Source organism: Rattus norvegicus, chromosome 6 (assembly GCF_021556685.1).
Source record: "Rattus norvegicus strain SHRSP/BbbUtx chromosome 6, alternate assembly SHRSP_T2T, whole genome shotgun sequence".
Taxonomy (NCBI): domain Eukaryota; kingdom Metazoa; phylum Chordata; class Mammalia; order Rodentia; family Muridae; genus Rattus; species Rattus norvegicus.
The window spans coordinates 22,459,295-22,484,103 of NC_141539.1; the positions used below are offsets into that span (position 1 = coordinate 22,459,295).

A 24,809-nucleotide genomic window follows, 5' to 3' on the forward strand; every position below is an offset into this window, starting at 1 on the left:
ATCAATCCTTCTCACAGGGCCAATTATATGAGTAGCCTTCCCTAAGCTTCAAACTCCACGCTGCCCTTGCAGCCCGCTCCCGGCCCCGTATTTTTCTCAATTTTTTCAACTAGTACTTAGTACCAGAATTTGTCTTTTTCCCCTCTACCAGTAAGATCCCAAGAGCAGTTTTCTCTGGCTTGTATAAGCCCAGCACCTAATCCCTGATAGGTGCTCCGGGACATGTATGTTAAAAGGTTGATAATTCATGAATAACCTTAGATTCTAGAGAAACGAGAGTCCCTGTTGCACCTTCAGTACTAACCGTGCCTTGCCTCCTAGAAGTTAAAGATACTCTCCAAGCTAGTGCCCGGGGCCTTAGAATCTTGTGCAGACCGTGCAGGTTCTTCGGCTTGCCCCGTGGACTTGGAGGGGCCCAAACAGTGTTTGCAGTTTGCTCCTTTATATATCGTGTGCTAAGGTGATATATAATCATGCACGTTTTATGGGAAGCAGCTGCTGGAAGGGGCTCAGCCTTCTGGGGCCCTACAGTCTTTAGGGAAGAGAGAGACCAGGGTCTTCAGGACGTAGGTGAGACAGGCAGGTAGCGTTTGATGGACTGCTCTTTGGGCGAGCGACTGAGATCCCCGCCGAACCTGCTTCCTGGTGAGCATCCTGATTCCTTTATAGAGCAGTGAATATGTGAATATGGTTGTGAGGTGGAGTGATACTAGTTGCCCCTGCAGCATCACAGAAGGCCAGCCCATCCTGAGAGGTAAATAAAATAGAGTGTTCCAACTACTGGGAGCGTGGATTAGAAGGTCCCTTGGCATTCATTCACCGATGGACTCATTTATTCATCTGTACCAAGCCCTTATTATAATTCTTGTGCCTTTCTTCCTTTTTTCCAGTTAAAACTGTTATATTTATTTTTTAAATAATTTATTGGGCTGGAGAGATCACTCAGTGGTTAAGAGCACTGACTGCTCTTCCAGAGGTCCTGAGTTCAATTCCCAGCAACCACATGGTGGCTCACAACCATCTGTGATGGGATCCGATGCCCTCTTTTGGTGTGTCTGAAGACAGCGACAGTGTACTCACACTCATAAAAAAAAATATTTACTTAAAAAAAATTAGGTATCTATGTATATGTGCATAGGAATGCAATTCCTTTGTTGGCCAGGGAAGGTGCCAGCCAGATCCCCAGAAGCTAGAATTACAAAGAGGTTTGAACTGCCTGCCATGGGTGCTGGGAACCAAGTATGGATTCTCTAGAAAAGCATCGGTGTTCTTAACTGCAGGCTCATCTTTCCAGCTGTAATTACTTATTTATTTAGTTTTAGATTTTTTATTATTTGTGTGTGTGTGTGTGTGTGTGTGTGTGTACATGTGCTTCAGGGAGCCTGTCCAGGTCACAGGACAACTCGTGGAAGTCGATTCTCCTTCTACGCTGAAGGCCCAGGGATCGAACTCAGATGGTCAGTCTTTGCAGCAAACTCCTTTACCTGCTGACCCACCTTGCCAACCCTGGTGAAAACCATCACTATGTAGGTAGAATGTAAAGTCACAGCCTGGAGGTGATCACCAGGAGAGAAGGTAAATACAGAGTAGGAAGAGGCTTGCACACTGGGCCCTGGACAATAGTTAGATGAAAAGAAGATGAAGAGGAACCAGGGAAGAAGGCAGAGATGGCGCAGCTTGAAAGAACAGAGGAAACCCACAAAACAGGTGTCTCAGAGCCCTAAGCTAAGGGGTGGGGGGGGATGGAGGTGGGAACAAGTGACCAAAATTGAACTATTGGATATGACAATGAATGAGCTACTGGGATTCTCGTAAGATCAGAATGATGCTTTTTTTTTTTCTTTTTTCTTTTTTCTTTTTTTTTTTCGGAGCTGGGGACCGAACCCAGGGCCTTGCGCTTGCTAGGCAAGCGCTCTACCGCCGAGCTAATCCCCAACCCCTAGAATGATGCTTTTAAGATACTGGTTCTCAACCTTCCAATGCTATGGCCCTTTAACACCTGCATATTGTGGTGACCTCAACCATAGTATTTTGATGCTACTTCATAACTGTAATTTTGTTGTTATTATGAATTATAATGTAAATATCTGATAGGCAACCTCTGTGAAAGGGGTCACAACTCACAGGTTGAGAACCACTGCTTTAAAAATCCTTACAATGTGAAGAGTTTTGCTTAAAAAGTAAAATTACATTTCATGTGGTGTTGAGAATCAATCTTGGGGCTTTGTGAATGCTACACACCAGAGCAGCTGTCTCCAAACCCACTAAGCCTAATGTTTTAAATTTTCCAATTCATTTTTAAATGGATACATAGAAACAAAAACTTCTAGATTAGGCATTAGGTGATATTTTGGTAATATTGATAACATTGTATAATGTTAAATCAGGCCTAATGTATCTCTACCCAGAAATATTGTCCTTCCTTTCTCCTGGGAACATTTCACTTCTTTGTTTGGCCACTGCCGTGTGTTCACTGGGGAAATAGTACTCAAGTTCTTTGCCTATTTTCTACATAGGTATATGTGTGTGTGTGTGTGTGTGTGTGTGTGTATGTGTGTGTGTGTGTATGTGCATAGTTATATGTGTATGAGTGTTGTACGTATAGGTACACAGTCAAGTGTAATTTTAATTTTTTCGAAAGCTATTTTTAATGATGCTTCTTTTTTTTCTTTTTTAAAGACTTATTTATTTATTATATATAAGTATATTGTAGCTGTCATCAGACACACCAAAAGAGACCATCAGATCCCATTACAGATGGTTGTGAGCCACCATGTGGTTGCTGGGATTTGAACTCAGGACCTCTGGAAGAGCAGTCAGTGCTCTTAACCACTGAGCCATCTCATCAGCCCTTAATGATGCTTCTTAAATGTTTTAACCTTTCTTTTAGCCCACCACCCATCATCAGAAGTAGTGGGAAAGAAAGAATATGAGGAAAGTGGACCTGTTTAGAAAGGTTCTTTGGAGTAACTTTTGTCTGTGTTGTTTGGAAATTGGCAGTTCAGTTGACAGGTCAGCAGCAGCAGCAGCTCGATCCACTCACAAACACTTCATGGATACACCAGTAGTTCTGTTCGGTAGAGTTGGGATAGCAAACAGGAATCAGCAGCGGTGACACTACCTAGAAGAGACAGCCAGGCCTCAGTCTCAGCACGAAGTCATCAGGAGGGACCAGGAGAAGTTCTCAGCTGTGCCTCTCTCAGGGAAGCGAAGGTCAGGGAAGGCATAACACCTACAGCATTGCACAGCTAGCTTCAGAAGCAAGTCAAGCTCAGCCCCATTGCTGTCTATCGAGTCCATTTTTATCCCTCCAAACATTATGTGTCCTCCATTAGTTTTGTCTCAGCACCTGAATCTGACGTCACTCTGCCTATCAACCCGAGTCTGTGGAAGTGAGAAGAAACTGTAACGAACCATCGGAAATTGTTTGGTGCATTTCTCTGTATGGAGTCCGGACAAATGTAGTTCAACCGCACATGTAAAGTAGAGCAGTACATGTGTGTTGTTAGTAAAGAATCTTTTATCACGTGTCTTCACGTGTGTGTCTTAATAGAACTTCTTTTTACCTGTGTCCTCTTCAGCCAAGCATTTGCTCCTTCGTGCGTTTGCCCCAACAAAGCACCATCCAACCAACTTGCCAAAGAACCCTTAAGTTTCCACTTCAGTCGTGTGTATACATAGTTTGTGCATGTGTGCACATGTGTATATGTTGTCATGTGTGTGTATATATATATATATATATATATATATATATATATATATATATATATATATATAGCCTTGTTTTGACCATAAAAGCTGTAATTCTACTCCTGTACATTTTACACTTTCTCAGGCAGGTGGACAGACTGGAACATCTCACTTCTTGGAAGTCAGGAGTAGAAAAAGGGACAGGGCCAGTAGTTTTGGAAAGCAGATGGTCTAGGAGGAGAGAAAGAAATATTTTTTGACATAATTTTTTTTCTAAGTTCATGTTGGGCTGAGATGAGTCCTGCAGAAAGAACCCCTGTCTCCTGTGGTCTCCTAGTAGTGGGTTGGAAACACCAGCTCTGATGTCTGTCAGTGTCACATGTGTAGGTGCCTCTTCCTTTGCAGGTCACCGGGGAAGAAAAATGGCCAGTGATACACCAGGTTTCTACGTGGACAAACTTAACAAATACTCCCAGATACACAAAGTAAAGATTATATATAAAGAAATTTCTGTTACAGGACCTCCACACGACAGAAGGTAGGCCGCTCTCAGGAAAGGTGTGGTTAGGTCCAGGGAGATGACTCAGTGGGTAAGAGTTCTTACTGTGTAAGTCTGAGGACCTGAATTTGAATCCCTAGCACACACATAAAAAGCTGAGTGTGCCTAAAAGCATCCCTGAAAATCCGGCATTGGGCAGGGCAGAGACAGGAGGATGGCTGGGACTCTTTTGGCTACCAGTCTAGCTCTGAGTTCAGTGAGGGACCCCATTGTAAGAGAATGAATAAGGCAGAGACTGATGGATTACCTGGACTCCTTCTCTGACCTCTGGGTACGCACAGGCAATTAATTCACTCCCGCAGCATGTACATAGACCATACAATCTAGTGAACACACACTTTTAAAAAAAGATGGAGGAACGTATGATCCAGGAAGTGGATGTGTAGCTCCATAGTAGCGCATGTGCTTGGAACACACAAGTCCAGAGTTCAGGACTTAGTAAAAGAAGCAGACAGACAATAAGAGGTCTGTCTGTCCCTGTAAAGTAGAAGAGACCGCTCTGGTACAATACAGACATTGGTGCTTGAGCTCCATTGCAAAGCTGCCCAAGACCTGTGAGAGTCCGTGAGGTAGAGCCTGGTAACCTCAAGCCTGGAGAAGAAAGGTGGAGACTGGAGCAATGACTTAGTAGACACGCTTGCAGCGAAGCTTAGGGACCAGAGGTTTTCTTTGGAACCCACATGGTGGAAGGAGAGACTAGATTTCTGAAAGTTGTCCACTGACTTCCAACAAGCATGTCCTACCATGATTAGACAGGCAACATATACACTCCAACCCACCCCCACACCAAAGAAATACATACATACATACACACACATACATACATACACACACATACACACATACATACAAATACATATATACACACATACATACATATGCACACACACATATATACACATATATACATACATACATGCATACATACACACATGCATACATATGCATAAATATATACACACATACACATGCATACATACACACATACACATACATGCATACACGTACATACATATGCACACACATACATACACACATAAATATATACACATGCATACATATACACATACATATGCATAAATGTATACACATATACACATGCATACATACACATACATGCACACACATACATACACATAAATATACACACATATACACATACATACATATACACATACATCATACATGCATACATACACACAAATATATACACACATACATACATAGCAGCTCATGCTTATAATCCTAGCACTTAGGCAGCAGAGGCAGGAAGATTGTTGTGAGTTTGAGATCAGCCTAGGTTATACAGTAAAACTCTGTATCTAAGTAAGTAAATAAATAATAAATAACAAGAAGAATAAAGAAAAGAAAAAAGGAAGAAGAAAAAAAGTATATACTTCTCCCTGCTCTAAAAAGATATTGTTATTGGGGTAGGTGTTTAAAGTCTATAAGTGAGCATGGGTTCGAATCCTGAAAGGTACTTGTGGGGTGGTAGCAACTGGAGCTCTTGTCCTTAGCTAAATTACAAACTGAAATGTGTTGCAAATACTGTTTTTCTAACCAGGTTTACATTTCAAGTTATAATAGAAGAGAGGGAATTTCCAGAAGGTGAAGGTAGATCAAAGCAGGAGGCGAAAAATAATGCTGCCAAATTAGCTGTCGAAATACTTGATAATGAAAACAAGGTGAGTGACTGCCTTCCACCCCTAGTTAAAGGGAATCTGTAAGAGTGTGTGTGTGTGTGTGTGTGTGTGTTCTCTCAGGGAGAAATTATGACTGTCAGGGTATGACCATTTGTTCAAAGCTTTACTTCCTTTTTTATTATCTGCATTTCTCCTGAGTGAGAAACACACCAGGAAATTTGTTGACAAAGCTGTGCACTTCTGAGCGCCAACTTACATGCTCTGAAGCATGAGGAAAGATGAGACCGTTCAGCAGGAGATGGGCTGGGCTGACAAGGGCTAGGACAGGACCTTTCCACCTCAGGAGGCAAACAAAACAGAGAAAGCCGTGCAAGACCTGCTAGGGAGAATGACTTTCCTTGAGGGAGATGACAGAGAGCCAACATACTGGACATGGCATCCCTGAAGGCGCAAACAGCATAAATGACACATAAACCAACAACAGTAAATGTCATAAACCAACAACAATAAAACAGACCCATTTGGGGGGGCTGGAGAGATGGCTCAGCGGTTAAGAGCACTGACTGCTCTTCCAGAGGTCCTGAGTTCAATTCCCAGCAACAACGTGGTGGTTCACAACCATCTGTCATGGGTTCTGATAGTCTCTTCTGGTGAGTCTGAAGACAGTGACAGTGTACTCAGATCCATAAAATTAATAAATCTTTAAAAAAAAAAAACAAAAACAAAACAGACTCTTTTGGTCTCTGGGGAGGTGGGAGAGGTGTATGGTTCTGTGTGCTTAGCATGAGCAAGACCCTGGGTACAATTCTCTAACATCAAATAAACAAAGCTATCCAAGATATTTGAGCAGAAAGTTTTTATGAAATAAAGGCACGATATTAGACAAGATTAATTTCATCAATAGAAGGAAATACAGAAGTACCATGAGCGACACTGATCCTTATGAAAGCACTGATTGGAGGAAAGACAGGTGGGAGCGGGATTTTAAAATCACGGAGGCAGATGATAAAAAGTTTTGTGTTTTTCTATGACGATGTCAAAACCAGGCGGCTGGAGCCGTGGGAGCAGAATGAGACACGAAGTGTGATTCGTGCGTGAGATGAGAAAGTTTTACCTTCCAACTTACTCTCGCATAATCGTACTCGAAATGCCATTCTTACAATCAATTCAAAGTAGCTAAGCGAAACCACCAATTCTCTTATTAGTAAGCTAGGAAAAAAATTAGTCAAAACTTTAGATAAATAGGCTAGCTTTCTTCTCTCAAAGTCGAAGAATGACAATAATAACAATGATGGGAATTTGTGTAAAAGAACACAATAATAAAAATCAATGAAGCGAATTACCAAATCTAGCCCTTTGGTAAGATTAGTGAGGAGAAACTTTGGACCAACCCTGATCTGCTGGAAACAGTGAGGGTTGAGATCATAATAATGTTGCTTCTGCATGTGTGTCTTTTCCATCAAGCTGAGACCAACAGAGCATGTTAGAAAGTGTTAAATACTTTTTTTTCCCCATGGAAGAAGAAGGGGGATGTGTGGCTAGAAAGGGCTCAGATGTCCGGAGTATATACGGCTCTTACCCAGGACTAGAGTTAGATTCTCAGCGTGTTGGGGGCGCTCAACCAACTACCTGTAACCCAGCGCTCTTCCGGCCTCCTCAGGCAGCCCTATGCTGTAGGCAGGCACACGCATATACATACATTTTAAGATAAAGATAATAAAATAAAACTTTAGGCCCGTGTGTTCTGTGCTGGTAAGGCAGTCTGGCCTCGGGCTCTCTGTGTAGCTCAGGTTGGCCCCAGGCTTTCTTTGTAGCTTGGGCTAGCCTCAGGATTGCTATATGGCTCAAGCTGGCCTTGATCATTTTGCCTGACTCCCAAGGGCTGGGATAACAGATTGCTCACCTGGCTTTTCTTAATGAAGCTATAAAAGGAAACTGGATGACTTGACAAATAGCATATTTATAGATGGCTTGGGAAGTACATTTTAAGTGTGTGTGCCATTCCAAAAAAAGAAAAAAAGAGAAAAGAAGGGGGGGGGTGGCGTGGAAGGTGGTAGTTATCTGAATTCAGCTATGCATATTTCAAAACATGTTATATACCAAAAAATATGTGCATTTTTAATGTGCTATTTAGGATTTTTTAAATTAAAAGACTCTATTTTTGCAGATTTTTTTTTACTGATAGACATATAGTTCATTTTTAAAAAGAACCTATAACTAGGAAATTCATAACATGTAAGTTGTCGTCGTTACTTATTTGGTAATTTCCTATGATAATTCATGATTTGGATTTACATATCTTTTTTTTCTTTGTAGGTGGATAGTCACACGGATGCTTCTGAACAAGGTTTAATAGAGGGGAACTACATTGGCCTTGTCAATTCTTTTGCCCAGAAGGAAAATCTGCCTGTAAATTTTGAACTGTGTGACCCCGACTCCCAATTGCCTCACAGGTGAGACTTCTACTGTTTCACTGTATGTGAGCCAAGAAACGGAAGCATTTCCTACACAGTTTCCCAGAAATATTTACTCCTTTTCTATACAATCATTATGGGAGGTTTTAAGTAATTTATAAACATCTCTTTAATTAAAATATCCAATTCCAGGGCTGGGGATTTAGCTCAGTGGTAGAGCGCTTGCCTAGGAAGCGTAAGGCCCTGGGTTCGGTCCCCAGCTCCGAAAAAAAAAAAAAATTTGAAAATTAAAAAAAAATTCCCGAGGCTATAGGGTCTATTGCAATCAAACTTGGCTGCTTTTTCCCCATGGGTTTACTTTCTGAAATTTCAGTTACCTTTGGTCAACTAGATGGTGAGCTTGGCATAGAAAGCTATCTTGAGAAGAAGACCACTTTCGCAAACCTAGACGTGGGGCGTACTGCACTAGTAGTTCTATTTTATTATTGGCTGTTAATCTTTTACTATGCCTAGGTTGTGAGGTAAACTTTATCATAGGAATGTACAAGAACAATGCGTATTTCTAGGGTTCGATATAATCCATGGTTTCCGTCATCCAGTAGCCCCCGTCAATAAGAGGGGACTGCTGGTTTTTTTTGAGGTGCACGTGAACAATCGTTCCGCTAAACTTTTAAGAGTTCAGGACGCCTATGCATGAGGCATGCAGAGTTCTTCCCTTCCCTGAGGCCGAGGTAGCTGCAACTGCAACTGTGAGAACCATTCTGTCTGTGCATGGAATGACTACCAGTTTCAGTCAGAGAGCGAGTGGCTTGTCTGAGTGTCTGCTCTCCACACTTCAGTAGATAGGCAGATAGTGTGGATCCTCAGGATCGGACTTAGTCCTACTGTGTGAAGAGAGCAGCTGTGAGGGACATGCTGTGTGAACGAGGGTTAGAATCCTGAACACATTGTCAATGAGCTGCCCTCCCCTCGTGGCTTAGCCTCCGTGAGCCCCTTTCTACCAACTTGTTTTCTTTCCTATCTGAGCAGCTCTGGAAAAGGCGCTGGATCTCTCCCTCTCCTCTTCCCTCTACAACTTTTTATCTGAAACCGAAAAGATTTCATTTGTCTGTTGTTAGTTTGTTTTTCAATCATCACTTGGTGTTTTGCTGTCCGATCTTTCAATGAAGCAAGAAAGGATTAGATGTTACCTGGAAAACGTAAACAAGAATGTCCTGGTTATTCATATAGATTGGCGGCCATTTCTGTGAGGTTTAAATTATGTGAGGTAGGGAATATAAATCAAGGTTAAAAGAAAAATTCTCAGTTTGATGGTAAGGCCTTTATTTGTCTGTTGGGGCCTTTTCTTTTCAAATTGTACATTAGATTGACAATGTTTTCGATGTGGGAATGAATACTCTCATTTTTCCTAGATTTATTTGTAAATGCAAAATCGGGCAGACTACGTATGGTACTGGTTTCGGTGCTAACAAAAAGGAGGCAAAGCAGTTGGCTGCCAAAAATGCGTATCAGAAGCTGTCAGAGAAAAGCCCATCGGTAAGTGTTGTCAATTAGACTTAATTTGTACAATTATGATTCCCTTTGAAATTGACTTCAGGTTAACTTACTTGTACAACATTAGCTAGTTGCAGAATGAATGGATCCTCCATTCTGTGTACCAACAATGACCCACGAACCATGGGGGCCATGAGGGTCAGGGACATAAAAGTTCTGTGGCAACTCAGGATTGCTTTTTGAAACTTAGCCCCAAACATGCATGAAAAAAAAAGTGTTAATTTTGTGATTGCGATTGTGGACATGGTAGCTACGGGGAGAGTATGTGCAGTAGCGATGGATCGTCTGAGAGGGGTAAATTATCTGTCCCTTCTTTCAGAAAACTGGCTTTGTCACATCTTTATCCAGTGACTTTTCCAGCAGCTCGTCTATAACAAGTAACTCGTGAGTTTGGGTAGCAGATGGGATGAGTGGGCTGAGGGCGGGGCATGTTTGAGGGTCCCTATCACCTCCCTCCCGCTAGACTGAATTCATCAGAGTTACTCTTTTCTTCTAGTGCTTCTCAGTCAGCATCTGGAAGGGATTTCGAGGACATATTTATGGTACGATACCAGCCTTGAAGTTTCCGATTTTATTTTCTCTTCTCACTTAAATATGATCTTCGTCATTCCATAAGTTTTACATTTCAATTTCACGTCTCCTTACTAAATTATGATGTTCAGAGTCATCAACCTTTTCCGTTCTCTTTATTAACTTTCACTCATATTAACTTCTATTCTTCAAGTGCAAAATTCTTTCCCATTCTCCCCCATCCTTTCCCACCTACTTTGTGGTCTGTCCTTCCTTCCTTCCTTCTCTCCTTCCCTCATCTCTCCCTCCTTCCCTCCCTCCCCCTTCCCTCTCTGGTCTCCCCCTCCCCCCTCTCCTCTCATCCTTCCTTATGCTAGGATTCAAATTTAGCTTCAGGCATTCTAGCCAAGCTCTGCCACTGGACCATCCCCCAGCCCTTACCCTTGTCCTTTTTAACATTTCTACTATCTTCTTTTTCCTCGCCCACCCAACTGGATACTATTTGGTGTAGTTTCCACTCCTACTGAGAATCAGTAAAGTAAACTTAAAAATCAGGCCATTTTTTTTTTAATAAAAATCGCATTTACTAAGAACTACAGCTCTGTAAGAGAAAGACGATTGATTCAGTAAAATAAATATTGTCTGAAGGGATGTGCTACCCCTAAGTGGGCAGCAAGTGGGAAAAGATGCTTTATGCCCCTAGGGATGAGGAAAGTGCAAATCAAAACAACCATTTGACAGCATGCCACAGCCTTGCTGTAAGGGTTGGTAGGAGACTCAGGGAAACCTGTGGGACATGTGGGAGGCTGGTGACCCTGCAGATTAAGGAACCTGGTCATAGGGGCGGCTCCCAAACTAAGACGATCGCTCTCCTCCTCTGAACAGTTTCCTTTTCCTTTTGTTGCAGAATGGTCTCAGAGAAAAAAGGAAATCAGGAGTGTGAGTATCATTGTGCACTGAACATATTTCAGACTAGGAATCTCTTTCAGACTCTGTCTGTCAGCTTCACCTATTGTCTATGGTGTTGACAGAGCGTTAGACATGTGTATCTGGGTGGTAGTTCAGATGCAGTGGAAAACTTGAAACCTATAAACCAATTTAGCAGGAGAGAAACACACACACACACACACACACACACACACACACACACACACACACACACACAGTATACTGTAGACACAAAGCCCTTTGGGGATGTAGCTGGAGACAGTAGAGTGTTATTTCGAACACTATTGAAGATCTGGAGTTGGAAGTGTTTTTACGGAAAGTGTGTTTTTTGTTTTCCGTTTTTGGCAGATCGGTGGGGTATAGATAGTGTAATGACTTGTTTTTTGAAGAACAAATTTTATATAGACCATTAGGAATTGGTTTCTTTCACTGAAGAATAAAGATGTCATTGGAACTGTAGGCGGGGTGACAGCAGGAGCCACAAGAAGCCATCAGTGTTTTCCCAACACTACATTGAAAAAAATACAACTCCTGAGGAGGATGGGTACAGAAACGGGAACTTGTCACCTGATCCAGCCCACAGCTCTGGTGCCTGAGGCAGTCAAGAGGGGAGGGGAGAGTTGGTGAGAAAGGTTAGGAAGGGAAGGTAGACTTGACTGCAGGAAGACAGTGGCTGGGTGAGGGACGAGGAGGAAGACCCCAGTCCTCCATTAGCCAAGACTCCTGGCCTGACGGAGTTCAGCAGGTTGAAAACTTGAGGGTAAAGAGGCAGGGCGGCAGCATGGCTTTGTGTGGCTAATTTCAGGTGATGTTTGAACAGCTCACTACAGATGGCTCACCATCAGAGGGGCATGAAGGTCAGAGGGAGGGACCCGGGAGAGCTCCATCCTGGTCTGAAGAAGAAAGGGAGACAACAGCATTACAGTGGCAAGCACACTCAGGTGCAAGTGAGAGGCAGGAAAGAACAGAAGGGAATCAAAAGGAAGGGTTTTTTTCTGAAGAAACTGAACACTCCCTTCCTGTCTTTCTGGTGACTGATGCAAAACGGAAAATGGCCAGTGCGTAGCGTGGTGCCTGCTCTAAAGTTCTATAGGTTACCGCTTTGTCTGAGTTTTCCATTTTTGTCTCAATTTTAGAAAAGTGCCATCTGATGACGTGCTAAGAAATAAATATACCTTGGACGACAGGTAAGTGCAGTTGGTCTAACGGGAAGCGTGCTTGCGAGACTGCTGCTTACAGTTGAGTTACAACCTCTATTTTCACCCACGTAATTGACAGCTGTGGCCTAGTCAGGTCCGAGGAGGGTCACTGTCTCTTGTGGAAGGAAGGTTTAGGAATCCAAGTGGAAGTGTCAAATGCAGATCTCTGTAATGTTAGCAGTGTTTCCGACATCCATGGATGCTCTTAAAACTGAAAGCAAGTAGTACTTTATGTCAGTGATTTAGAAGAAAAAAAATAGAGAAAAGAAAGGATAGGGAGGAAGAAAGATGTGGAGGGAGGAGAGAAATGCCCGTGGGGAGGGAAACAAGACCTGTTTTCTAGCTTCACATGAGATTTCACTAGAGGTAAAAAGAAAGGGGGTTCATCCTCTGTAGATAAAAATTAAATACCGGGGTTGGGGATTTGGCTCAGTGGTAGAGCACTTGCCTAGCAAGTGCAAGGCCCTGGGTTCGGTCCCCAGCTCCGAAAAAAAAAAAAAAAAGAATAGGAAAATTAAATACCTAAGATGAAGGAAGCCTGTTTGAGGCAGCAGAACATCGCATACAAATTCTGACTGCTTATCAAGCAGCGCCTGATACTGACCTGCCACTGTTGTGGGCTTATGGTAAGAACAAACAGAATTCTTCCTCTGAAAGTTTTGAGGTGGCCACCGGCATTAGGGAAATGGTTCTATTTAAACATCCCTATATTTAGAGGTGGGGAGATGGATCAGCTGTGCAAAGCTGAGGGGCCTGTGTTTGAATTCCAAGTGCCCTATAAAAGGACAGGTGTAGCAGCACATGCCTCTGTAACTCCAACACTGCCAGGGTGGGGGGCATGGTAGAGACAAGTGGATCCACAGAAGTCAGTCAACAGGCAGCTTAACCAGTCAGTGAGCTCCTAGTTCAAGGGAAGATTCAGCCTCAAAAAGTAAAGTGCAAGGTGGGCAATGGTGGTTCACATCTTCAATCCCAGCACTCAGCAGGCAGAGGCAGGCAGATCACTGAGTTCAAGGCCAGCCTGGGCTACAAAGAGAGTTCCAGGACAAGGGCTACACAGAGAAACCCTGTCTCAAAAATCAAAAACAAAACAAAATAAAAAAAGATGGAGAGTAACTAAGGAAGACCTCTGTCATCAATCTCTGACTTACACACATGCCCACACACACACACACACACACACACACCCCATACACACACGTATACACATGAATGTGCACACACATGTACACCATACACGCACATACCATACACACACACCCCATACATGTGCATGCACACACACAACTTATACACACATACACGCATGTACACAACACACATACACATGCACACACCATACACATACGCCCCGTACATTGACACACACACACATGCATGCACACATACACATACATGCATGTGAACAATCACACCCACACACCCATATATATATACATGTGTATCTGTATTCATATGGCCAGGGTTAAAGAAGAACAGTAGTATGGTAAGGAATGGAAAGAAAGCCCTAAGGTTACCTTTCTGTGGAGAAAGCATGTGCTAGAAGTGTAATGAAAAGATCAAAAGATCACGGCATGGTGGGATGAAAGAACTGGGGACATGCTACCTGGCGCTTAGTGGGGCATTTACAGGTCTCCTGGTTTTTGCTGAATGCAAAGGTAAGGTTTGTAGAAGGTTCAGGGGAGAGGGAGACGCTATCAGACTAAGTTTTCACAACTAAAGTCGGGCAAGTCAGTTAGCAAGCCATCACTGCCTGAGCCTGATGCCTGGGCTGAAGTAAAGATGGTGGAAATGAAGAAACACTGCAGACTGTGGTGCTGTGGGCCGGAAAGCTCATCAAGGCTTACGGATGGGATGGGGGGAAACAGAGGGAAAGAAACAGGTCTTACAAGCAACCTTGGGCTTCTTTCTCTGCGGTACTTTTGACACCCACTGAGTGAATCTTTTTAACTTTAATACTTGTGTGTGTGTGTGTGTGTGTGTGTGTGTGTGTGTGTGTGTGTGTGTGTGTGTGTGGTCATTTCTTCTTTGTAGTCGATGCAGGATGCTTCATCGTGCCCTACAGGGGGGTGATCTGTTATATTGAATTCTCTCTTAATAAGGGAGGTAAAGAGGAGGAAGAGGAAGGTGTTTTTGGTAACTCAGGAGTTCCGTCATATGTTATTAAAAACAAGAAGAGAAGGATCATTTTCGTCTTACATGAAACACTAAAGCTCAGAGTAACGGCGATATCAATCTTACCTAGGTTTAGCAAAGATTTTGAAGACATAGAAGAAATTGGCTCGGGTGGATTTGGCCAAGTTTTCAAAGCAAAACACAGAATCGATGGAAAGACGTATGCTATTAAGCGCATTACATATAACACCAAGTGAGTACCTGTCTTGATTTTTTGAACACAGTGTTGAACTCCCAACCCTCGTCTTTATGAAGTCCTTCATTGCTTGTTGATTTCTTTCTGGTCCTCCTTAATTTCCTGACTACAAGAATTTGGTGTATTCTGAAATGACTATCATACAGTGGGTATTATTTCAGTGTAAAAATATGCTTATATCATTTTGAGACAGGACTGAAACCTAAAGCTGTTGTGTTATTTGGTTTAAAGTGGTTTTCTCAATTTTTTTCCATTTTTGAGGCTCTCCCTCCTCTCTGATATCTCAAGCTTGTATCACGTTGACATAAAGCCAGCCACAGGGCGATTTCAAGAGAATAGCACGGTGTAGCTCTTGAACCAGATCCCTGGAAAGCTTCTGTTGTACTGATCTTGGTTTCTTTGCACAAACTAGTTCCCCGACTTATCTTTGTCACACATTGAAAATTCTAAATTAGGTTCTACCTTGCTGCTTGGATTGCCTACCCTTGGTGCCCAAATGGGACTCGTTTGTGAGTGCCAAAGATCTTAACACATCTTCTAAACAGAATATCAACTATGATGTAGCTGTTGGAAACTGTTACAGACAGTCGAAAGAAGATACAAATGATGTGTGTTTACCTTTTGGATGTCTGTCATTTAAGCCACTGTCTTTTCTTTTACATCGTGAATGAGAACTGCTATGGTTTTGGCTGAACTTTTGGGTTCTGGCTCTCTTGCTAAAACTTGTCACGGAAACCACAGTGACAACAGAGAGGGGAGCCTGGGTGGTGGCCTTCCATCACTTCAGGCGTTCTGTAGCTGTCAGGGGTGTGTAACTGCACGTGTGTTTTCTGGGTCCTTTTAAATAGGAAGGCAAAGCGTGAAGTACAAGCACTAGCAGAACTCAATCACGCCAACATTGTTCAATACCGAGTTTGTTGGGAGGGAGAGGACTATGACTATGATCCCGAGAACAGCACAAACGGTGACACAAGTCGGTAAGAAATTCTCAAGGCATGGGATGGGATGGGATGGGAGGAACTTGGCATTGTGTGGGGGCCACTGGAGGAGGCTGTTGTTCCCCCCATTAATGACCAGAACAGCCTTCAGAAGACTCCGCGGTCTCCTGTTCTACAGACAAGGAGACAATCAATAATCTTTCCCTGTTCCTCTCCGTCTTCCAAACTTGCTTTTAGTTTCATTGTTTTAGACTCACTATATACCCCAGGCTGGCCTCAGGACGGGCCTCCTGCGTCAAGTACTGTGCTCACAGGCCCTTTCCAGGAAGCCTAGCTCAAACTCGCCTTAAAGGCATTTTTTTAATGGGCTGGAGAGATGGATCAGTAGATCCTGGATGGCCTTTGGGAGTACGTCAGGTGGCTCACAACCACCTGTAACTCCAGTTCCAGGCTATCCTCTGGCTTCTGTGGGTGCCAGCATTCACGTACACATACCCACACAGAGACAAAGTCACATCATACTATCAAAATAAATATTTTAAAAGAAAACTTTTAAGTTTTCCTCAGCTCTTTCTAAGCTCTTGTATGTTCTGCGTTCCTGACCCCCTGTTGTTCATATAGCTGGTGCTATAGTTTGTAAGAGTACAGAATAATTTAACACGTAGATGCTGACTCCAAAAGGCTTGTCTTCCGCTGCTGAAACTCTCTGAAACTGCTTTTGGCTGTACGCCTTTGGAATGTAGCTATGCCACAGTGGTGGGGTGGTGAGTTGCCCAGGGCATGCCCTGATGGCCTCACTCGCTCTTGGTTTTGGCTCAGCCCCTTCTGTAGCACTGGAGATTCTAACGACCTGGCTTTTGCCTTTGAAAGCCAGGCAGATTTCATGGGGACAGTCTTCTCACTGAAATCCGGATGTCACTGGAGACCTTACCTACCATTCACCATCTCTTCCAGTGTCCTGGTCCTCCTTGTGCCATTGAGAACTCTAGGACCTGCTGACCATCAGAAGGCAAAAGACTTCATTAGCTTTAAGCGAATTATTGGCAACACCATCATATTTTCTAGCATATGTGTATTCCGAAAATATAAATGCAATATGGAAGGCAACTTAGTTCGTGTGTTGAAACTGTGCTTAGTGAAAACAGCCCCCCAACCTTATACAGCAACCAATTTATTGGCGTGCCTGTTGGAGTTTCTAAGTGGGCTCTCATCTTAGGCCTGTTTTTTGTTTCTTTCTTTGTTTTCTTCTACCTCTTGTGAGACTCTGATGCCTAAGGTGATGAGGAAAATACCTAACTCACTTTGTAAGTGTTCTGTGCCCTGTGTAAAACAGATGTTCAGTTAACCGATGACAAATTAAGATGCTCCAAATTTACTTTATATAAAAGAGAAAAAAAAACCCCAAGATTTCTGCCATTAATACTACTCATATCTATTATCAAAAGTGATTAAAGATCTTCAGCATTAAGGAACACACAGGCTCCTACTTAATAGGTAAACAATTGAAGCCCTGGATATTTGGGAAATGATGACTTACATAAAGTGGTTTGTTTTATTTCAAGTTTCTTATGTTCAGATTTTTATTCTGAGACATGAGGCTTTGGGGTTTCATAAGGCATGGTAGAACTTTTTAAAAAATGAATTTATTTTATTTTCGTTGCTACTCTTAATGTACTGTGAACTTTGTATCCAGATACAAGACCCGGTGCCTCTTTATCCAAATGGAATTCTGTGATAAAGGAACTCTGCAGCAGTGGTTGGAAAAGAGAAATCGGAGTCAAGAGGACAAGGCTTTGGTTTTGGAGTTATTTGAACAAATAGTGACAGGAGTGGATTATATACACTCGAAAGGTTTAATTCATAGAGACCTTAAGGTAAGGGGGAAATTTTCTTTGTTGGTTGATAAACACAGTTTGCCAGCATCGACGATGTGTGTTCTTTAGTTTTCCATCTCTGATTGGCCGTTAGTCCTGATAAAACTACATCTCTCTAATCTGCTGGACTTCAAGTGGGTCTGGAGCTTACTTACCCAAATGCTGTCCCCTGAAACTGCTTGGCAGGTCTCTGTGGCCCATGAACTTATTGTGACAATGATCCTATTAGAAGTCTCGTTCCTCTCAGGCTACGTGTAGCTTGACGGTCACTGCCTCATTGAAAGCAATGACAGTTTTCATATTCTGAAAAATTGTTGTGGCTGCAAGGTCCAGCAGGCTGCCCCAACCCAGCCTCTGCTGTGGCTCTGCTCTGCTCTACTGTGGTTCAGCGGGAGCACCCAAGGGCAGGCACAGCTAAAGAGTCCACAGCTTCGGGTTGGGGATTTAGCTCAGCGGTAGAGCGCTTGCCTAGCGAGCGCAAGGCCCTGGGTTCGGTCCCCAGCCCCGGAAAAAAAAAAAAAAAGAAAAAGAAAAAAAAGAGTCCACAGCTTCGTGTTGGCTCGACTGGGGTAGTCTGCCCCATGATGAGGAAAACCATCCAAGCTTTCATAATGTGCATACATCATCCCTTAGTGTCTTTGCTTTAATGGTCTGGACCACTAGGTTCCTCGATTTCCTTTTCATCAGCAAGAAAGGAGAGGCACCAAACAGCCCTGTGATTGCTTTCTTTATTGCAAACCTATTGTCTTAGTCAGGGTTTCTATTCCTGCACAAACATCATGACCAAGAAGCAAGTTGGGGAGGAAAGGGTTTATTCAGCTTACACTTCCACATTGCTGTTCATCACCAAAGGAAGTCAGGACTGGAACTCAGACAGGGCAGGAACCTGAAGGCAGGAGCTAATTCTGTGCTGCTTACTGTCTGTCTGTCTGTCTGTCTGTCTTCTCTTTCTTTTATTTTTAAATCCAATTGATAAGATATAATTGCCCACCTATACATACAAAGCCCAGTACACATCCATCCCTTAAGAACATTCATAATAACCTGTAAAGGTACAGTGTGGAATCATAGTGTTAGATTCCATTTTGTCCTGTGGCTACTCTGCCTTCTCTCTCTCTCTCCCTTCCTTCCTTCCTTCCTTCCTTCCTTCCTTCCTTCCTTCCTTCCTTCCTTCTTTCCTTCCTCCTTCCTTCCTTCCTCCCCTCCCTCCCCCCCCTCTCCCTTTCAGAACCCAGGACCACCAGCCCAGGGACGGCACCACCCACAATGGGCTGGGTCCTCCCCGCTTGATCGATAATTGACAAAATGCCTTACAGCTGGGTCTCATGGAGGCATTTCCTCAATTGAAGTGCCTTTCTCTGTGATAACCCCAGCTTATGTCAGGTTGACACACAAAACCAGCTGGTACACCTGCCACGCCAAGTCCCGCCTGATGGCTTTGCTCTGTGTCCTTCACAGGCCGAGCCTCTCATGCCCCCTTCTGTCCTGATTACTTAGCCTTTCCAAATCACCCTGCCTCAGCCCTTTTCTGCGCTAGGCAGAAGAGCCTCGTCTCCTTGTCTAGGTGGAACTTGGCTGTCTGTGTATTCTACCTGTCTCAAACATTCTGAACGGGGAATGCTTCAAAACAGTCTCTGGGAAAATGAGTACCCTTCTTTGTAGCTGCTTGCTGAACCTAGTTAAAATTAAGTGGACTTCGAAACATACGGGCTCTTCGAAACATACGGGTTCTTCGAAACATACGGGCTCTTCTGTTTGCCTTGCATTCGTGAGCATAATAATTTGATATCCGAGTCCACTCATTCCTAATATTTCTCTGTAGCAATGTCTGAAAGCGCTCTTGAAAGTTAGAACATTTTTAGGAATGTTATGCTCTAAAGGATAAATTAGAGCCAGGGTGGATGACACATGCTTGAAATCCCAACATTGAGAACCTGAGCCAGGAGGATGATGAGCTTGAGGCCAGCCTGGTCTGCACAGCTAGATCGCATCTCAAAACATTTTCATTTTCGTTTTTGTCCACCGTCCCTTCACTTCCGTGTAAGTCATACATAGACTTGAACAAACAATTAGCTTCTTACACATAACTCACTCAAAACCTATCCCAACAGGCTGGATGCAAAACAGAGTCGAGAGCCCATCTGCCTATTCTCTAAAAGCAGATATGGAAGGAATTTGCAAAATATCTAAGAACGTGTCATCAAACCTTCCTTAGGATATGCTAATGTTTATTAACATGTGTTATTCATGTTAGCGTGTTCTGAAGTATTCAGCATGAGAAAGAGGATAAACCATAAAGCACTTACTCTACGTACTATAATTATATATAGTGTATAATAAAATGTATACACTAAGTTACGACTTTTCACTTGCCAATAAGTGAGAAGTTTGGGTATCCTTCGGGCCCTCCTCAGAGTGCACAATGAGTTCTGGAATGTTCCTGACTCATCCGCTAGCTTCCCTGCATCTGCTCTGGCTGGGTCCTGTGTCAGGAAGCCATCTTTCCTTGTGGTCTTTTCTATTTACAGAGAAGGTCTTTCTCTGGGTGTAGTTCATCCTGATCTGAGGTCCTTTCATGGACATTTTTAAAGCTATAATGCTGCTTCCTCTCTTCTCAGAAAAGATTAGAAAGATACGTTTGTTTGCAGGTGTCTCCCAAAGGACAGTGTTTACCCAAAGGAGCCATTCTGACACGAGGCCTCCACTTCTCACCATGTTAGACTCTCAAGCGTTATCGGTGGGGGCATAGTGGTTTCTATAGAGAGGGCTTCCTCTGCTCTCTGTATCTTACCTTAGTACCAGAGGGATCAGCCCTGACCAGAACCTCAGACTTGTCTTCTGCTCCCTGGATGAAGGTGACACACCTTCCCTGTCCCTTAACCTCACACTATATTGGATTAAACAAGATCGAGCATCATTCATTGTGTTTTCTGTTCAATAAAAAGCAATCTGATATTACTCCTTATCTCACCCAGCTTAGCTGTTTACACAGACTCCTGTTCCTAAGAGTTAGGCTATAGCTGCTGTACTGAGGTAGCCAGAGCTACCCCATTCATCTGCTGTACTGAGGTAGCCAGAGCTACCCCATTCATCTGTGGGTATGGCAAAGCTCTGCTGCTGGGACTTCAGTTTAGCTTGGGAACATTGTCTCTCCATTTCTCCCACAAACAAATCTGCTTCTTCTGCTGACTTTAGGTTCAAAACAACTGACTGAACGTGAATCTTGTTGCTAATTCTTGCACAGGGCTCCTTAGAAGCTCCTTTTGACCTTTTCTGGGCTCATCTTATCCCTCGTTTCTTACCTTGGCCCTCTCATAGGGGTGTGTGTGTGTGTGTGTGTGTGTGTGTGTGTGTGTGTAGTCCAATATTGTATTGAATGTCTAATTTTTGCAAGAATGGCAAAATATTAATATTTTGTCACCAACAATCTTCCTGTTTTCACTCAGTGCTGTTTAGTTATTTAGCACATGTGGCCACTCTTTTGTTGTATGTGCATGTATTTGTGTGTGTGTGTGTGTGTGTGTGTGTGTGTGTGTGTGTGTGTGTTTGTGTGTGTATGTGTGTTTGGGCTCAGTGGTTAAAGACTAGTGATCTAAGTTCAATTTCTGGAACCCACATAGGTGGAAAGAAAAAAATCAATGTCACAAAATTGTCCTATGCATTTTAAATATGTTTAAAATGGCATCTTAGAGTGATTAGAGATGTAGTTCATTCGTTAGAGTGCTTGCCTAGGGTGCATGGAGCTCTGAATTCCATCCCCAGTTGTGCATAAACCAGACATAGTGGCTCATCCTCTAACTCCCAGGACTCAGAATGCGAAGGTGACAGGATCAGAAGTTCCAGGTCATCCTTGGCCCCCTACTGAGTTCAAGACTAGCATAGGATACGTGAAACCTTCTAAGAAAAAAACCAGCAGTCTCCTCAACCCAAACAACAGCAGCAACGAAAACAAAATGACCAAAGGAAATGCATAGAAAAGGTGTTTCGTGATCATTATCAGCATCTATTTAACAAGATGGAGGGGGCATACTTCCTAAAAGCTGTCAGAATTGGAGAGAAAGTCTGCATGGGCTATCCTGCAGTATCGCTGGGAACTGAGGAGAGTTTTCCCATCAGATCCTGAGTCATTTCTGCAGAATTCCCTCAGGTGGCGGCCCAGCCCTGTTCTGGGATGGGGAGCCCTACCTCCCAGTCCTTGCACCTCTCACTGGGCTGGATATATGAAAGCAATGGTTCATATTCACGCCCACCCTCCAGTCCTGGGTCCCTCTCCTGGGACCTTGCAAACTGAATTTTCCACTTGACAGCTGATCTGATATGCTTTGCTACTGTTTGGGTGTCTTTTCTTCCTTCCTCCCTTGGCAGTTTTAAAGACCCCAGGTTTTAATTTCCCTGATTTGGGAGGCCTGTGGAAGGATAAATGCAATCTTTATAAGTCCGCATAAAAGATAGCTGGGGCCGGTGGTATTGGTAGTGCACACCTTTAATCCCAGCACTCAGGAGACAGAGGCAGGCAGAGCTCTGAGTTCTAGGCCAGTGTGGTCTACACAGTGAGTTCCAGGACAGCTGAGGCAAAGAAACCCTGTCTCATCCCCAAATGTAGTTGGGATCTGTGGTAATAGTTGATCCAGGGGTTGGGATTTAGCTCAGTGGTAGAGCACTTGCCTAGCAAGCACAAGGCCCTGGGTTTGGTCCCCAGCTCCGAAAAAAAGAAAAAAAAAATAGTTGATCCAGTTGGCATATACTAATTAATTTTTTTCTATAGCCAGGTAATATATTTTTAGTGGATGAAAAACACATTAAGATCGGAGACTTTGGCCTTGCAACAGCCCTGGAAAATGATGGAAATCCTCGAACAAAGTATACAGGAACTCCTCAATACATGAGTCCAGAACAAAAGGTAAAGAAAGCCCTTTCCTTTCTATTAAATTCCTCTTTCACCTCTCTGTCTCTGTCTCTGTCTCTGTCTCTGTGTCTCTGTCTCTCTCTTCTGTATGCACGAGTTTATGTAGGTGTGTGTACCTGTGTGTGATGTGTGCATGTCTGTGCATGAGTATATGGAGGCCAGAGGATGTCAGGAATCTTGTCTGATTGCTCTCCACCATACACACACACACAGACACACACACACAGAGACACACACACACACAGACACACACACACAGTGAAAGACCCCAGCTTAACAGCAGTAACGCCATTTTGCAAGGCTGTACTTAAGATGACTGGTTCAGGGAAAGGTTAGAACACTGAGTACACAGCGGCTGCCAAACAAGATATGTTTGGTTGAAGGCCTGGCAACAGGACGACTTCGGTTGAGCACCTGACAATGAAAAAAAGCCCCAGGAGAGGTCCCACACCCTGGTGGGGGGCCGAGTCAGTCGTTATGTTCCAAGAAGGTAGCTAAGAAACTTGCCCCCGGGCTGAACCCTTGCCATATTAAAATCCACCAATTATATCCCTGTAACCATGCATCTGCTTCTGTATGCTTGCTTCTGCTCCCCAAAATCCTATAAAAGCCCATCCTTGGTTCCGTGGGGCGCGCCAGTCCCCCGAGTGACTGAAGCGCCCACAGGTGCCTGTGCCTGTGTATCCCGACAATAAACCAAATCCTCTTGCTGATTGCATCCTGTGGTGTCTCGGTCTGGTCTTTGGAGTTGGAGGGTCTCCATCCCGAGGGAAAGTTCTCCCAGAGAGCTTTTCAACAGACACACACACACAGACACACACACATACACAGACACACACACACAGACACACATACAGACACACAGACACACACACAGACACACACACACACACACAGACACACACACACAGACACACACACAGACACACATACACAGACACACACACAGACACACACACAGACACACACACAGACACACACACAGACACACACACACACAGACACACACACACACAGACACACACACACACACACACACACACACACACACACACACACACACGGGGCGGGGGGGGAGGGGAGGGTGTGGATATCTTATTTTCCAGGACAATTTGTGGAAGATGCTGTCTTTTCGATGTCTGCATTTCGCATCTTTGTCAAAATGGGGGAGGCACGTGGGTTTAATTGTGGGTCTCTTATCTATCCAGTTGATCCACATGCTTCTTCTGTGTCCCTTTCACACTTCATTACTAAGTCTCTAATATAAGTTAAAATCAAATATAGTGAGACCTCAAGTCATGTGTTTTCTATTTAGGATTTTTTTGGCTCTCCATGGGTCTTTTATTCTTCCCTATGAATTTTAAGATTTTTTTTTCTTCCTGTTAAGTATGTCATTGGATTTTTGATGGGGTTTATAGTGAACTTGTAGGTCACCTTTAGCACTATAATACTTTTCAATATTTTAATTCTGCTCATTCACCAGCATAGGAAGTCTAGGTCTCTCCGTGCAGCCCTGGCTGCTCTGGAATTCACTCTGTAGACCAGGCTGGCTCTAAGTCAGAGATCCACCTGCCTCTGCCTTCCAAGTGCTGGAATCAAAGGTGTGCACCACCAGGCACAGTATAATTTTTTGGAAGCTATTGTCAATAAGATGAATTGATTCTTTTAGCATATTCATCAATGAAACAGAAAAAAAAACCTACTCATTTAAAAAGTTATTTCCTGTGTATGAACTTGCCTGTTTGAATGTATTTGTACCCACAGTTGCCAGGAGAGAGTGTCAGATCCCCTGGAACTGGAGTCAGATAGGCGAACCACCGTACAGATGCTGGGATTGAATTCAGGTTCTCTGCAAAAGTCGAGACCTGGGTGATCTCTCCAGTCCTAAACCAGGATTCTTAGATGTTGACTTTGTAGTCAGTTAGGAGTTTTCGTTAGAAAGTTTAGAGTCGGGGCTGGGGATTTAGCTCAGTGGTAGAGCGCTTGCCTAGGAAGCGCAAGGCCCTGGGTTCGGTCCCCAGCTCCGAAAAAAAGAACCACAAAAAAAAAAAAAAAAAAAAAAAAAAAAAGAAAGTTTAGAGTCTCTTATGTACAGGATTATATTGTTTACAAATGAGGATTTGGCCTCTTTTCCTGTCTGAATTTCTTTTCTATCTTCTCTTGTCTGGTTAAGAGTTCAAGAAGTAGATTGAATGCGGGTGGA

At 43.4% G+C, this 24,809-nt stretch overlaps 1 protein-coding gene across 3 annotated transcripts in view; it reads left to right on the forward strand.

Moving 5' to 3' along the window:
• The window catches only part of Eif2ak2 (eukaryotic translation initiation factor 2-alpha kinase 2), a 29,598-nt gene that overhangs the window by 635 nt on the left and 4,154 nt on the right, over positions 1-24,809 (forward strand). Inside the window, exons 2-14 of one of the 3 annotated variants that reach the window (XM_087554416.1) lie at positions 1,378-1,575; positions 4,096-4,228; positions 5,814-5,934; positions 8,209-8,345; positions 9,719-9,842; positions 10,180-10,244; positions 10,357-10,402; positions 11,278-11,309; positions 12,455-12,505; positions 14,763-14,885; positions 15,737-15,865; positions 17,520-17,700; positions 22,466-22,600. In XM_087554416.1, coding sequence (XP_087410542.1) covers positions 4,113-4,228; positions 5,814-5,934; positions 8,209-8,345; positions 9,719-9,842; positions 10,180-10,244; positions 10,357-10,402; positions 11,278-11,309; positions 12,455-12,505; positions 14,763-14,885; positions 15,737-15,865; positions 17,520-17,700; positions 22,466-22,600 — 1,260 coding nt within the window. In that variant the 5' untranslated portion in view covers positions 1,378-1,575; positions 4,096-4,112. 3 annotated transcript variants of the gene reach the window in all.